This window comes from Hipposideros armiger, unplaced genomic scaffold (assembly GCF_001890085.2).
Source record: "Hipposideros armiger isolate ML-2016 unplaced genomic scaffold, ASM189008v1 scaffold_2, whole genome shotgun sequence".
Classification (NCBI taxonomy): Eukaryota; Metazoa; Chordata; class Mammalia; order Chiroptera; family Hipposideridae; genus Hipposideros; species Hipposideros armiger.
The window spans coordinates 2895562-2911452 of NW_017731352.1; the positions used below are offsets into that span (position 1 = coordinate 2895562).

At 35.4% G+C, this 15891-nt stretch overlaps 1 protein-coding gene across 5 annotated transcripts in view; it reads right to left on the minus strand.

Annotated features, from left to right (window-relative positions):
• PUS10 (pseudouridine synthase 10) overlaps nt 1-15891 on the minus strand; it is a 73913-nt gene that overhangs the window by 49862 nt on the left and 8160 nt on the right. For 3 of the 5 annotated variants that reach the window (XM_019631744.1, XM_019631823.1, XM_019631668.1), the window contains exons 2-5: nt 14298-14387; nt 13107-13247; nt 10070-10333; nt 9236-9322 (exon numbers count right to left, since the gene is read on the minus strand). In XM_019631744.1, the coding sequence (XP_019487289.1) occupies nt 9236-9322; nt 10070-10333; nt 13107-13232 (477 nt within the window). In that variant the 5' untranslated portion in view covers nt 13233-13247; nt 14298-14387. Of the gene's footprint in view, nt 1-9235; nt 9323-10069; nt 10334-13106; nt 13249-14297; nt 14388-15891 lie in introns of those variants that run through there. The other 2 variants (XM_019631908.1, XM_019631985.1) reach the window with 2 other exon arrangements.

The following is a 15891-nucleotide window of genomic DNA, read 5'->3' on the forward strand; positions in this document are numbered from 1 at the left end:
AAAGTCTTTTGAATATCCATTTGTCAGAATTTAAGAAAAAAACAATTTTGAAAATATAAACTGCTTCCATAGAAATGGTACTTTTATTTTTTGGCTACTTTTAGGGCTGTGTGTAATTTATAGTGCTTAGTACAAAGCATGGAGATATTACAAAGTATAACATATGAAAGGAAAAAAGGTTTGATTTGAAAAATAAGATGCCAACCATGTCAATTTGCATATCAAGAAGTGTTTCATACAACCAAAAGAACATTTAAGAGATACTATCCACATTTAAAGTTAGTAGAGTGAGCAAACTACTCCCCACGCATTACCTCGGAGGAAGACTAAATAAGCAAAACTGATAGTACAATATTGCCCTCTACTGGACTCCACTGAAGGTAAACCTAAAAGAATTAACAGGACTTCAAAATGTTTCCTTTTAAAAGAACTTCATGGAATGCTCTGTTCCCATAAATGCAAGTTTAGCCTAATATTAGCATAAGTCTGGGTCATTCATTCTATTGTAATTTTAGTGTGGCACTAACAATGTGGTATAGAAGTTTAGAGGAATCAATCATGAATATAAGGTAACATAAAGAAATTACTATACTAAATATTTTTCTTCAAACCATATAGGATCTTGAAGTTGACAAGGCTGAACAAAATCTCTAACCACCTATATGGTGCACATCTTCCTTCTATAGATCTGCCAAGCAGTTGCCCAGCCTTGGGTTAAACATTCTTCTGGTCATAGGAAACTCACCATCCCTGAAAACAGTCTATCCTGTTCTGGATAATTCCCTATAGCTGAAAACTATTTCCCTACTGATTCTATCTCTATAGCAGAAAACCCCTCAAATATTTAAGGAGAGCAAATTCATCCCACTAAATCATCTGTTCTTCAAATCAAATAACCCAAGTTCCTCCCAGTGGCTCCTGTAACCATGTTTCACGATGTCTTCGGCATTCTGAATGCACTCCCCTAAATGTGTATTCATTTTCTATTGTTGCTGACACAAATTACCACCAACTTAGTGGGGTTTTTTAAGAAATTTTATTGGGGAACAGTGTGTTTTTCCAGGACCCATCAGCTCTAAGTCAAGTAATCGTCTTCGATCTAATTGTGGAGGGCGCAGCTTCTTGGCCCATGTGGGAATTGAACCAGCAACCTTGGTGTTGTGAGCCTGCACTCTAACCACTTCAGCTAACTGGCCACCCCAAAACTTAGTGGCTTTAAACAAAAATGTATTACCTTACAGTCCCTTAGGTCAGAAGTCCAACATGGGTTTACAGGGCTAAAATCAAAATATCAGCAGGGTTATGTTCCTTTCTGGAGGTTCCAGGCAAGGAGAACCCATTTCCTTGCCTTTTTTAGCTTCTAGAGGCCACTGAATTCCTTGGCTCATGGCTCCCTTCCACTATTTTCTAAATGAGCAACACTGCATCTCTCTGACCATTCTCCCATAATCATGTTTTCCTCTCACCCTGACCTCAGCTAGGAAGGGTACTTTTAAAGATTCGTGTGATTAGGTTGAGCACACCAGATAATTCAGGATAATCCCTCCATCTCAGGGTTCTTACTCTTAATTACATGCCCAAAATCCCTTTAATTTTTCACAGAAGGTAACATATTCAAATTTGGGGGATTAGGATGTGGGCTACCACAAAATGCCTTCCCATTTGTCCTTATCCCTCCTAAAGAGGAATATTCCATCTGAATATGGTACTCCAGGAATGGCCAGCACTGACAAAACAGGACAGTCACCTTCATCTTTTCAGATACTACACTGCTAATATCTGGACTAAATTCCAAAGAGGTTATCTACATCATACCCCTAATTCTTATTGGGCTGTTGAGAAAAACCTCTAAGCCTAAAAACACAGCTTTTAAGCCACTCCTGCCTCATCCTTTACTTGGCAGTTGTCTTTCTAAACCAAAGTATAAGAATTTATGTTTATTCCTGTTAAACTTCATCTCATTAGATTTCCCCTAGTCTTGAGATTTTTTTGGATGTCAATTCTAACACTCAACCTATCTGCTATACTCTCAACCCTTGTCGTGTACACCTGTAGTGAGTGTTCCCATATCATCACTGACAGAAATCATGAACAGGACAAGGTATGAAAAGAGATCTGTAGCACTTCAGAAATCTCCCTGACATTCTGTGATTCTTAAATTTCAATGTGAACACTGAATTGTGGAGGGGCTTCTATGCCCCCTCTCTTGAGATTCCAACTTAGGAGGTCTGACACAAGGCCCAGCAATTGAAACCTTTCCCCAAGCAGGTTTCAGGTGTTTGATTGGCAGAGCACATTTGGAGAAACACTGTCCGGTTCCATACGAACTGTTAATTAGCTCCTTTTGGGGGCTGGTCAGGCAGGCACAATCTACCCAACTGTCTTCACATCCTGCTCATGTTTCTTGCCACTTTCAGGAAGTTATCATGAACAATGGTTATCAATGACTAGCTGACTTCCAATCACACTGGTGCTACTGTATTTCCCTGCACTACCAGGCCTGCTCCCTGTAAAAGGAAGACATGATGCAGACATGATTTGTTCTTGTTGAACCTGTTCAGTGTGTTGACAACCAAGTTTTCCTTATTCTCAGTGCCCACAATTTATTCTTTAGTTGCTGATCTAGAATCTTGCTAAGGTTTTAGGGTCAAGCTCACCAGTTGGTAGTTCACAGAACCAACTTTCTTCACCTTTGGAAAACTGGAACTTCTCTTATCTGTCTCCATTCATTTGGAAAATCTGCTATCTTTTAAAAGCTCTCAAAGGTCATGGACAGCTGGAAGTTCTTTATAAATCTATCCTGGAATGTAATTCATCCAGGCCCGAACACCTGAACCCATTTAGAGACGCTTCGCCATGTGGAGCTTTCATTCTTTCTTACCAATGATCATTCTACCTTTTTCAGTTGAAGATCATTTTCCTTGACAGAAAGACGGAAGCAAAATAGGATTTTCAGAGTTCTGCTTTCTCTGTATTATCCATCAGCAGTATACCATCAATTCCAAATAGCAGATCCATCCCCCTTGTCATCTCTTTCTTGCTCCAAACATAAATTTAAGTACTCCAAGTCTTTCTTAGCAATTCTTGCAAGTCTCTACTCATTAGATTTTATTTTCTATTATAGTTGCTATTCTTACAGACCTAAGCCTCCTTCTTATATTTGCATTAACTAGACTTCACCTTACATTTGCATTCATTTGACTTCACCTTTCATCTATTTCTTTTTTTGAAATTGATTTAAGGTTGGCAAAAAATTTAACTGTTGGAGTCAGATAATATATACATAGGGGTTCATTAGGCTAGTTTTGCTACTTTTGAAAATTTCCAAAATAGTCAAATAAATATATCTAAATATATAACTACAAATTAAATACAAATGTTTGTAAATGGAGAGAGGGGGAGGGGAGAGGGAGCTGTGGAAGGGGGATATTCCCCATTTCTTCTTCATTGGGATGTATTTTTTTCCCCTAAACTTTCTTTTATTGGTTGGGACAACTTGGTTTTAATTAAAGTCTGGATTGCACTTTCTCTGCACTTCCCAATCCTTTTGTCTTCCAGCCCACATTCTTATGCCATTTTTCTTCTACAGCCTCTTCTTTGGACTGCTTGAAATCCACCTATCAAAAGTCTACGATACGTTAATTATGCCTGTTTCTCCCTTCTTATCAGGAATACAACTTGAGAAAGGTTGTCAGTCTTCATTTAGGACTACATTCATTCCCCCATTCTCCTTAAGGACAGTGGTTTGTCAAAGAGTGGTCCTTGTGCCAGTAGCACCAACATCACCGAACTTGTTAGAAAGACAAATTCATGGGTCTACTGACCTACTGAATCAGAATCTCTGGGGATTGAGCCTGGGACGCTCTCCAAATGAGTTCTATGCATATTAAAATTTGAGAACCATTACTTTAGGAGAAGAAACTCTTCCAACTCAAAAGCTGTTAGACAATGTGCTTTTAACCAAATGTGATTTCCATCAAGTGTCTAAATACCGGGAGTCCCTCATACTACTGTATACCTTAACCTTTGGGACTACTTCATGTCTGCAACTCATCACCTCTTACTCTGGCGAATGAGTATACAGCATTCTTCCACTCCTGTATCTATCCCATTTCTCTCTTTTGAAAATTCTACTCTTGATGGTGTTCAGTATCCTTCCACGCGCAGGATCCCAGATCTCAATGCAGGTATATAATTTTTTGCTATATCACACTATTATATCCCTCCCTTTAACAAATCTGAGTTTCTTCCCAGACAAGAAAAAGTTAAAGGAGTTTCTCACCACTAAACCAGTATTACAAGAAGGGTCAAAGGGACTTCTTTAAGAAGAAGAAAAAAATTATAAATATGAATAATAAAATGGCAATATAACTACATACCTATCAATAATCACTTTAATTGTAAAATGGATTAAGTGCTCCAATAAATTGCATGAGTCTAAGACTATAGCTAAGAATGCTGTGGTTGACACATAGGGTAAGACGTTGAAATCAGAAATGATAGCTTTGCTGCCAGCACAAACAAGTTAAATAGCTTTTTAAAGAATGGCCATTATTTTGAAACATTTTGTTAGAAAAGAAATCCTTACCAGTCATATCAGTTTGGGTGATTATGTCTCTAATTAGTCTAGAAGAAAATACACATATTAAACTGGTTTCATTTTTAATTATAGAAAATGGGCTTATTTTTCTTTGTTATAATAAAGAAAAATCAAAATGATGCAGCCTTAAAATGGTGCCTGAAATTCAAATATTAGGACCAAATATACAGACTAAAATATGAAATCAAAAAAAAAGAAAGAAAAGGAAAGAAAGAAGTCCGAAAAAGACAAATACCATATAATTTCACTTAAATGTAGAATCTAGAAAACAAAATAAATGAACAAACAAAACAGAAATAAACTATAGATACAGAGAACATTTTTATGGTTTCCAGGTGGGAGGGGGGTTTGGGGGAAAGAGTAAAAAGGGGAAGGAATTAAGATGTGCAAATCGCCAGTTATAAAAATAGTCACGGGGATATAAAGTACAGCATAGGGAATATAGTCAGTAATATTGTAACAATTATGTATGGTGTCAGATGAATACTATATTTATTGGGGTGATCACTTCGTTAGTTATATAAATGAATAATCACTATGTTGTGATGCGACCCGCACACCAACCTAGCGTTCCTGACTCGTCAGCCAGGAACCCACCGAAAGGGTACCTGAGAGGACTGGGTGGGAGACTGGAAAAGAAAGAGACTAGAGACAAAAGCTGGGGGCAGGAGGTCCACCCAATGCTGATGGCAGAGAGTGACCTCGTTTATTATTTGTATACAGCTTTTATAGCAAAAGTTAACTATCCTAGGGTAGGGGGGTTTTGGGACCTTGAGGGAGAACAAATTCCTTGGAAGCAATCTTTCCGAGCGAGATAAAACAAAGTATAGCAAGCAGAAACTGTTAACAGGATGGCCTTCCACTCTGTAGCCTTCAAGGCTGTTGGCTGTTTTCTCCTCAGCGGCCAACCTTCCCATACTGCTCACCAGGCCTGAGAGCCTGTCAGCCTGCCAGCTCTCAGGCTTAACCCTTACTGCAGACCTCCGGCTCCCTACAACGTTGTACACTTGAAACTAATATAATATTGTATATCAACTGTAATTGAAAAATTAAAAAATTTTGAAAAAATGAGTCTCATAAAAGACATCCTTCCATTGTTCCAAATGGTAAGCCCAAATCCAAAAAGTCACCAAGACAGTCATGAGATTTTTATTACTCTCCCTTATAATCTCAGCTTTATTTTATCATTCAAATTTTGTATGCTGTTATGAAGATTTTGAAGCCTCTAAGTATTACATCCAGCTAGTTTCCATATCGTTGTCTCTTATGAATTCCTGGATACTGCCTCCATTTATTCTGCTTACCATGTCTTACTTGATATCTAACACGGTTACACCAGTTAATCTGCTTATTTTCCTCCTCTTTAGTAGTATTCAGTCTAAAACTGTCCTAACCAGGTCAGCTAGTTCCTAGGAAAACACACACAGGAGATGGTACTCCATCCCTCCTTCCATATTCTTCCAAACTCAGTGGAAGATGATGATGATGATTATGCTAACTGCAAGCTTTTCTTGCCAAGCTTTTAAATTAGTGCTTTTATAATGATGATAAATAAAAACTATAGTTATAGCCAGAAAGGAATTTGTAGGGCCAGGAATATGAAGAGATTAATACAAATTTAATCATTTGATTTTTAAAAAATCCTTTCCTTGGTTCTTTTGTAAGCAGGAATATAATAAGTGCTAACAGGTTGATAAAAAATTATTTGCTTTCTGTGATCATATTTTTCTTCTTCAGAAGTGTAAAAAAGTTTACTCAATTGTATATTCCACTCTGAATTATGAGATAACAAGCACCAATCAACTCTATGTATATTAATGTTTGTTCTACATACAAACAAGTTTTAAGTTTTACAAGATCTAAGCTGAAAAACCACAATGTAGAAGAAACATGTCACTAAAGAAGTTACAGAATTTATATTCAAAATGCAAGAATATTCTGAAGATGTGTAATTTATTTAAATTTGGATGTGTGGCAAATAAATTAACTGGTTTGAAAAGCAATTTATATCCAGCATGGCCCATAACATATCTCAACTTCAAAGAAGTAATAAAAGACAGCAATAAAAGAAAGTAACAAAGCATAATAATAAAAGAAAATCACAAAGTGAAACATAAGCACAATTTGCTGAAGAAATCCAGGTTGTGAAAAATAGTATACTGCATATAAAACTGCATATTTAAAAAAAAAGTATTATTCTTAAGAAATAAATGGGTAAAAATATACTACTCAAAAACAGAAAGGAAAACAATGAGTCACTTAACACACTAAATTATGGAAAGTATTAATTCACCAATAATTGGAATAGGGACATATTTCTGCTAAATAATTTAGTGGTTAAAATCAGTTACAAAAAGTAAGAAGAGGACTAGCCGAGTGGCACATTGGTTAAGAGTTGGCTTGGGACAACACCAGCTCTGAGCAGCAGAACCCCGGTTCGGATCCCAAATTAGGGCCAGTGATGCTGCGCCCTCTGCAGCTAAGATAGTGAACAACAGCTCAACCTGGAGCTGGGCTACCATGAGTCACCGGTGATGGCATAGGCTGCAGTGAAGCTGCAGTGGGCTGCCGTGAGCTACTGTGAGCAAATGGCAGCCAGCATGAGCAGCCGGCAGCTGGTGTGAGCTGCTGGGAGCCACCATGAGCAGCCATCCAATGGCGGGTGAGTGACTGCCTCACCCGGGAGAAGCGCAATGATAATATCAACATGAGCCAGTGAAGCGATGTCCTCAACAACTAGACTGAAGAACAGAAGGACAGTAACTTGTCTGTTCCCCTTCCCAATTCCCCCAATGCTGTTTCCCTCCCCCAATTCTTCAATAAAATCTTTAAAAAAAGAAAAAAAAAGTAAGAAGAATTTAGGCAGAACAATTCTATTTTTAAAAACAGCATCTTCTAGGCCAGCCGAGTGGCGCATTGGTTAAGAGCTGGCTTGGGACGCCAGAGGGCCCCGGTTCGGATCCCACATATGAGGACCAGTCACACTGCCCTCTACAGCTCAGATGCTGAACAACAGCTCAACCTGGAGCTGGGCTGCCGTGAGTCGCTGGCGACGGCGTAGGCTGCAGCAAAAAAAAACCCAACAAAAACAAAAACCAGCATCTTCTATTTCCATATGGAATATAAATACTTCGTAAGTATTCAATAAACATTAATTTTAATAATATCAATGTTAATATTGTTAAAAACCCTCACATAAGTGATAAATATGGACAATGCAAATTTTAATATAAAAATATAAACTTTGTGAGTGGTAAGATATATAACCACACTTAGAAAATACACAATTGACACTTGAACAATGTGGGGGTAAGGGGTGCACCCTCTCCCCCCAACACAGCCAAAAATTGACATATAACTTTTGACTCCCCAAAAACTTTACTAATAGCCTACTCTTGACCAGAAGCCTTATCAATAACATAGTTGATTAACACATATTTTGTATGTTATATATATTATATACTGCATTCTTCAATAAAGTAAGCTAGAGAAAAGAAAATGTTAAGAAAATCATAAAGCAGGGAAAATACATTGTTATTTATTGAAAAAAATAATCTGTGTATATGTGGATGCACACAGTTCAAACCTGTGTTGTTCAAGGATCAACTGTATTTCTTTTCCTATTTTTGTTACTCAAATGCTGCAAAATTTTGTGAGTCACTTAGCTTTTGGAAGTCTGTTTCTCGCTACCAAAACTAGACCCTGAAGATGACCTATCAGTGAGAAATACTTTGATTAGAACATGTTTAAGTGTTTATAAACCTCAGTATATCATGATTGTCCCCTTTATTCTTCCATTTGCTTAGTTATCTTGTCATCAACAGAGGTACTATTTAAAATCATTCTACTCTTTTTCACTTTTCAGCTCTTATCCACCATTCGACAAGTTTTAAATCAATTTTCAGCCTTTCAGGGGCTAATAAAGATGGTCACCCAAAGAAAAGTGACAATGTAAGATGCAATGTTCTGGTGATACTTTGGGATTCTTATGGAAAAGACACCTTATACGTACAAATAAATGGATATGTTCAGAACTCATTGTTGCAATTTGAGATTTCAGAGGTCATTCTCCCTATACTTCTTTTAACAGTATTAATAAAGATAATTTTGTTTTTATGTCAGTTTTGACACACAAGAATATTACAATAATGACTACTATTATTTTTTTCACTAGTAAAGGAAAAACGTTAAACATAAGGCTATTGCCCTTTTTCCCACTGACTAAAAGAGGTGCCACCTTTTCATATTTTACTCCAGAAAAAAAGGTTCATCATAATTGAAATGACCCCAGGACCATTATAAAATGCATACATATGCCCCAAAAGATCTCTGGAGTCCTGGTCAAATCTCTTTCTCTGACCAACATGCCTCACACAGCGCTAATCCTCAAAGAATGTCCGCTATTGAATGTGCGCCTATAAAAAAGATTGCAGTCCTGTGATGAATAAACTAACTTGAACCAATAATTCCTTTTTCCATCCATTCATTCAACATAATAATGTAATGTTTGCAATTACTCAATAAGTACACAAAATGTGGAAAACATAATATGGTGAGGAATATTTCTACATTCCTATTTTTTGAGAAACTAAGCTTGTACTTCACATGTAGTTTTACAGGGGCAAATGACCTTACCTCTCTTACAGATAGCTGTGGTGGAAAGGAGACTGAAAATACCAAGTTGGTGAATTCAAATCCAGAGGCCTCAACCTTTTGGCACACCTAAAATAGTGTTACATAAAAATTATTTTTATTATATCAAAAAGTATTATATATATATTTTAAAAGTATTATATAATATCCCAGAAATTGCTAAAAATTTTAATTTTCATAACATAAATTTTTGGTCCAGATGACACTGCAAAACTTCCAAACTTTCACCTTTGAGTAGGGAACACTCACTAACATCTTGAAATGAAATATTTGCTAACTATGACCCTGAAAACTGACATCAAAACAGCCAGGACTCACCTGCAGAACAATCTGTTGAATGTCAAAATTTTTTCTGTTAGGTTACCCCATGATTTAAAAACGATTTTAAACAAAATAAAGCCAAATATGGCACTCTTGACATCTGGAAATAAAAGGCATCCCATACCCAATCATATACCTTCCACAGGGTGTAACACTTGTCCTAATAGGTATGATTAAGAAAGAATTTTTCTTTAACTCCTTACTACGTAAAATAGCAACAGGAAAACTGCTATATTTTTTTTCAGTTGAGTAGCACTCATGACTGAAATACATGGATGGATACATATATCATGAATTTTCAGATATCGTGTTGATAAAAAGGTAATCTGAGATAAAAAGACTTTTTAAAAAAAATTAAGGATATGTTTTAATGATCCATTTGTGTGAAACAAGTTGAAATGAATGGCATTGTTCCTTTAGATACAAGAATTCTAGGCCTTGAAACCGAAAATTCCTATATAATTGCACATATAATAACAAAAATAGATTATTTACCTTTTTAATGAACTCTTTTTCACAGAATTCTTGAAGAATTCCTAGGCATACATTGCATACATTTAAATTTGAATTCTTGGAAGCAATACTTCCATCTTCAATAACAGAGACCCTTCCCTTTCCATTTTGACTCAGATTATCAATCCCATCAATCCCATCTTCTAGATCTTGTAGTCGAATTTTCTTGGATGGTGGGTTTGGAACGTCCAAAATTAATTCATCTTTTTCAGTTTCCAGAAATTTCTGTAGTTCACTGAGCAACTCCTGGAAAGTTAATTTTAAAAAAAGTAATAACCCTTAGGGTAAGATGAAGCATGAAAACAGGAGTAAAAATTATGATATATCACAGATTTACACAATGTTGATTTGTATCATCTTGGAGCAATGAATTAATTTTATTAGCTAGCACTGGCTTTCTGGGGAATTTAAAAGAGAATTACCTAACTCCTATAATAAATGCATGAACGTTTTCTCAAAAGGGTTTCATATATCAGTGAAGCTAAAGTCCTAAGGCAGAAAGACTTCATTAAGAAATTTATTAATTTGGTTTGCAGTTCTATAGTGGGGTCATTCGCTTGCAAATTTCAGTAAACAAAACAAAACAAAAGAAAACAAAGCAAAAAAAAGCTTCAATTCTAGTTATTAACAAACAGAAATACAACTTAATTTCCATTATTGTTAGGTTATTAATCTTACAATCACTAAAACCTCATATGCACAATATTCATTTAATGTGAAATCTGAAAAATTAGACAGAGATTATAAGTCTATTAAGTAAAAATAATTTCAAGACAATTTACTAAACACAGGTAAACAGATGCTGGCAACTGAAATAATTACAAACGCACCATAATTATAATAATAAAATAATAAAAAAAGGCACCATAATTACAAACAATTTATATGCATTATTGAAAGAAACCCTCTACTACATTCTGGTTTGTCTGATTTCTGTCAAAATGTTAGAATTGGCACTCCTTTGAAACCATTCTCATATTGCAGACATTCCACTCATCCAAATAATCAGAGGACTTTTCCCGTACTTTGTCTAAATTAAACAGGCTTTATTATTCAGTCAATCAATAAATATCCTTTTGAAATTCACTCAGATTACAACTTGCTGACTCTAAAGGGAAGAAATCTTTCACTCAAATTTAATTTATTTTATAAGACATTAGCTCTCCTAGTTTATCTTTAACAGAGAAATACTCAGACATATATACATATACAGGTATATTATGACCCACACAAATACATGCATGTTTAGTATTACCTAAGATCTATGTCGTTATAACATAGTATATATACGTATATGTTTGTGTACACATATAGTTGTACGAATAGAACAGATCAAAATTCAAGAACATTTACCAAAAAAATTGTCTTCAAGTATTTTCAGGTTTATTTATATAAAATGATACAAACAAAAATTGGTAACACTAAGTCTCTTTATATAATATACATTTTAAATCTTACAACATGTATAGAATAATAGATTATAATGTGTCTGAAAAAAATGTGTAAGGAGAGTTACATGAAACCAGTCTTATTACTTTATGGTCACAGTGTGTATAAATGAATATACACATATATATTAATCATCATAGCATATGTGCCATTTCCAGTTTTCAAAGTGTTTTCACATACTTTATTAGATATTGTCCCTTAAAATCCTGTGAGATGAATATTATCATCATTCCCATTTACAGAGGAGAAAACTGAAGATGGAAAGTGATGGAACTGGGATTCAAATCCGTGTCTTCTAGCTCCAAATTCTAGGCTTTGGATTCAGACAGACAGTTCATATCCTAGCTTGCTCACTTAATAGCTGTGTAACTTTGGGCAGGTTGCTTAACCTCTCTGTGCCTCAGTTTCTTCATCTGAAAATAGAGACAATCATAGTATGTACTTACCTAATAGATCACTATGAGGATTATACGAGCGCTTGACATATAATAATGCTATATGAATATTAGATCTAATTATTATTTCCAAAATAATAGAAACAACTAATACATCGGAAAAATGACTGCTGCTGCTAACTCCTGGGCAATTTTTAAAAAATTATAAGAAACTGTGTGTATGTGTATGTGTGTGTGTGTGTGTGTGTGTGTGTGTGTGTGTGTATTTATATATATACACACACACATATATACATATATATAATTACTATCTGCATCTGGAAAAATCATCACTATTAGGATCCAATATATTTCATAAAATGTTACATATTTTATTTAGAAGTATTCTACTAAATGTCAAAGCTCTCTGTATTTTACAACAAATGTCAAAGATCTCTGTATATTACTTTTGTTGTTATTAACAGCAGTAAATAATTATTTTGATAGCATTTACTTCTAGAGCAGCAGTTCTCAACCTTCCTAATGCCGCAACCCCTTAATAAAGTTCCTCATGTTGTGGTGACCCCCAACCATAAAATTATTTTCGTGGCTACTCTATAACTGTAATTTTGCTTCTGTTATAAATCGTAATGTAAATATCTTTTTGTTTTCCGATGGTCTTAGGCAACCCCTGTGAAAGGGTCATTCGACCCCCAAAGGGGTCGCGACCCACAGGTTGAGAACCGCTGTTGTAGAGGGTTGCAAATGCCTATCTGTAAGTAAAATGATACTACAGAAAACAGAAAAAGAAAAAAAGGCAACCAAATCCACAATGCTTCCACTTAATGGAAGATCTCAGAACTATCACCCCCTTCGGTTACATCTTACTAATATCTGGTGAGAAGCACTCTTTTGTGATATTCTGTCTAGATACCCTTTAGGGAAGGTCTATGCAAACAGTAAATGCACCAGAGAATTGCTCCACAAAGATCCCACTATATTAAATGCTAGATATAATCACTTTAGAAGAAACTTACATTTTATGGTAATGGAAATTCCAAAATCAGCATTATCAGTAATTATTACAGTTTTTTTTTTAATTTAATGAAGTTATGAATAGATACTAGCCTTCTAATGTACAGGTATTCATTTAAAAATAGAAAACCTTTCTTAACTTAAAAAAAAAATGAAAATACCTCATAGGAAAGTTTGTAAGGTGCATGACAATCCACACCACAGAATCTGAAGATACATCTTGGACATGTACCAGTATTGAGCAACAACTGGGCCACGTGCTTGTTTTCCTCAGTCAGCGGGAACATGTTGAATAATTATAACTAGAAAGAAATAAAAAGTAAAGCTAATGAGCATCTTTTGTGTTTTACTTTCACAGATAAATATGTCATCACCTTTAGGGATAAAAACTAGCTTTTATTTGAAAAACACTATTTCATACTCTCCAATAATGTCCCTTTCATTATGTGCATATTGAAACATAAGCTTGAAGGAAGTTAGATGAATCAAGTAAAAGTTTCTAATTGTCAAGGAATTTCAATCAAAAGAAACAATAATAAAATAATAAACAGTGGCTTTCTCTGAGATGGGTAATGCAAACAAGAGTACAGAGTAAAAATTTGCTTTTTATTGCATACCATTTAGTATTTTTGTGAACATAGAGTAGTAAATTCAATAAAATTTTCCTATTAGAAATGAAAAATGAATTTGCTAGAAAATAATCAGATAAATCTATATTATATAATACTAACCCTCATGATAGCTAAGCAGTCAAGTATTTAAAACAAATTGATCAGTAGATCCAGAAATGTCAATTTTATTTTGATGAAATAACTGACAACTATTAGAAAAATGAGAAAAATATGCTTCTTTCACATATAAGTAAAACCTCCAACAAAGACAAATTAAACATAAAATATTTTAGAGTAATTGTGTCTGAAACAAGTTGCTACTTTTTGCAATTTGAATAAACTCAGACACAAATACTACATAGAGAACAGAGGATCCAATATAACTTTCTTGTTGCCAGGTAGGAGGGATACTAAAAATTAAATTACCTAATCAGTCTGTTTGACAAAAGTAGATGTTCTTCTGATGAACAAATCAGTCCACGTTGCTTTACAATGAGGAACGAGCAATGTTTTATAAAACAATGATTGCATGCTAAGTAGTATAGTGTAATGTGGTCACACTGATACAAGACAGTGGTACCTTTTAATTTGTGCAGTTTCATTATTCAAATGAACTTGCATAAAATTTGTGGGAGGGTGAAGCTCTTATTAACTGTTTACTATGAAGATGTGATCCTTAGAATTCGTTTGTTTTCCACTTTGAAACCCACTACTTACTTGCAAATGTTTGTGGCCACTTACCAAGAGCAGATCCTTGACACACAAAATAATGAGGAAGACAGGTATATAATTCTACAGAACTCTTCATAAAAAACAGTTCAGCAGCCAGGACTACAAAAAACAAAAGAAAACAAAACAGATTGCCTCTAGCTGGGTTCTAATACAGGTGAATATGTGAGTTGACAGGGAGAGGAAGAGAAGAAAATTAGGATACACCTGTGAGAACTTTCAGACAACCGTGAGAACTTTCAGACACCCAGACTGGGAAACACTCATTTAGGATTGCGTAAGTAAATCTGGGCTCCGAGGAATTTTCACAAAAGTACACAATATTCGAAGAACACTCTCTGCATAATGTGTGATTGTTATCATTAACAAGTGACCTGAATCATTTCCCAGTCCTTTTAATCTGCTAGTTTGATGCTGAGAAAGGGTTGAGATTCTGTGAGGGGCTGATTATCAGCATTTAAAGTGTATCCCTCATTGCACTCGCCTGACAGAGAAACTGTTTCTGTTTCACCCTTTATCTTTATTCCGCCTTTCCATTGGTTAAGGTCAAGGATTTCATTTAATTCAGAATTAACCTTAAAGTCAGAAAGAGAAACAAACCCTCCTCCCCCAATAAAAGAAGGGATGAGTGCTTAAAAAGACAATTTGTATCGATTTCCCTGGGGACTTAAGTTAAATACTTTTATTAAAATGTATACTTTTTTTCTCCGTAGGCTTAAAGACAATGTTTATTTCTCCAACAGGTTCACTAGAATAAAGTTATGCAAGACATGATACAATCTCTTGACTCTGAGAAGTTCCCAAACCTGTTAAGAATTAGAAAACCTCCTGCCCTGAGTGATTTGAAGAGCTCTTAAACAAAACAAACACTGATGAGTGTGTATGTGTTATTAATTGAATGGACTTAACAAACCTCTCAAGATCATTTTTACCTAGCAACAATCTAGCGACTTCTCAAGAACGTTAACACTGAAAAGAGGAAATACATCATGCCTTAAATTTGTTTCATTTTAATGTACAGCACTGAAATGACAGGATTTCATAAAGACATCAGAAATCAGTTGTTCCATATGAGGTTTATCAGCTTTGAAAGCAAGCCCCGAGAAATACATTCCATTGTTGATTGCCTTTGTTAAGATTTTTGTTTTTCATTTACGTTTGTTTTACAGAAAGAAATGGAACCAGACATTGCAACATAACTTCCTCCCATGTGCCAGGATCCCTAAAGGGGACAAGAGTCCCTTCTCCACAAACCAATGATAACTAGCCCAGGCTCTGGTTTACTGGAGGAGAGGATGAACTTTCTTTTCATCTCTCGGAATATTACAGAAACGATTCTTTGCAAATAGGGAAGGAGCAGGGCAGGTGAAAAATCACCCAAACGACCAGGCTGTCTCACTTCCCATGATATTTTAAAACTCATTTCATACTAAAGGGTGTCATTTGTCTCGTGGGGGTGGGGTGGAGTGTGGATTTCCAAAGGAGGCGCTGACAACTGCCTTTCGCTACGGATACACTCAGCTGTGGAATCTAATCTAAACTCTTGGAAATTCATTCAAGATATAACCGCGAGTCTCTCTTTTGTCCAAGTAAGACACCCCCCCCC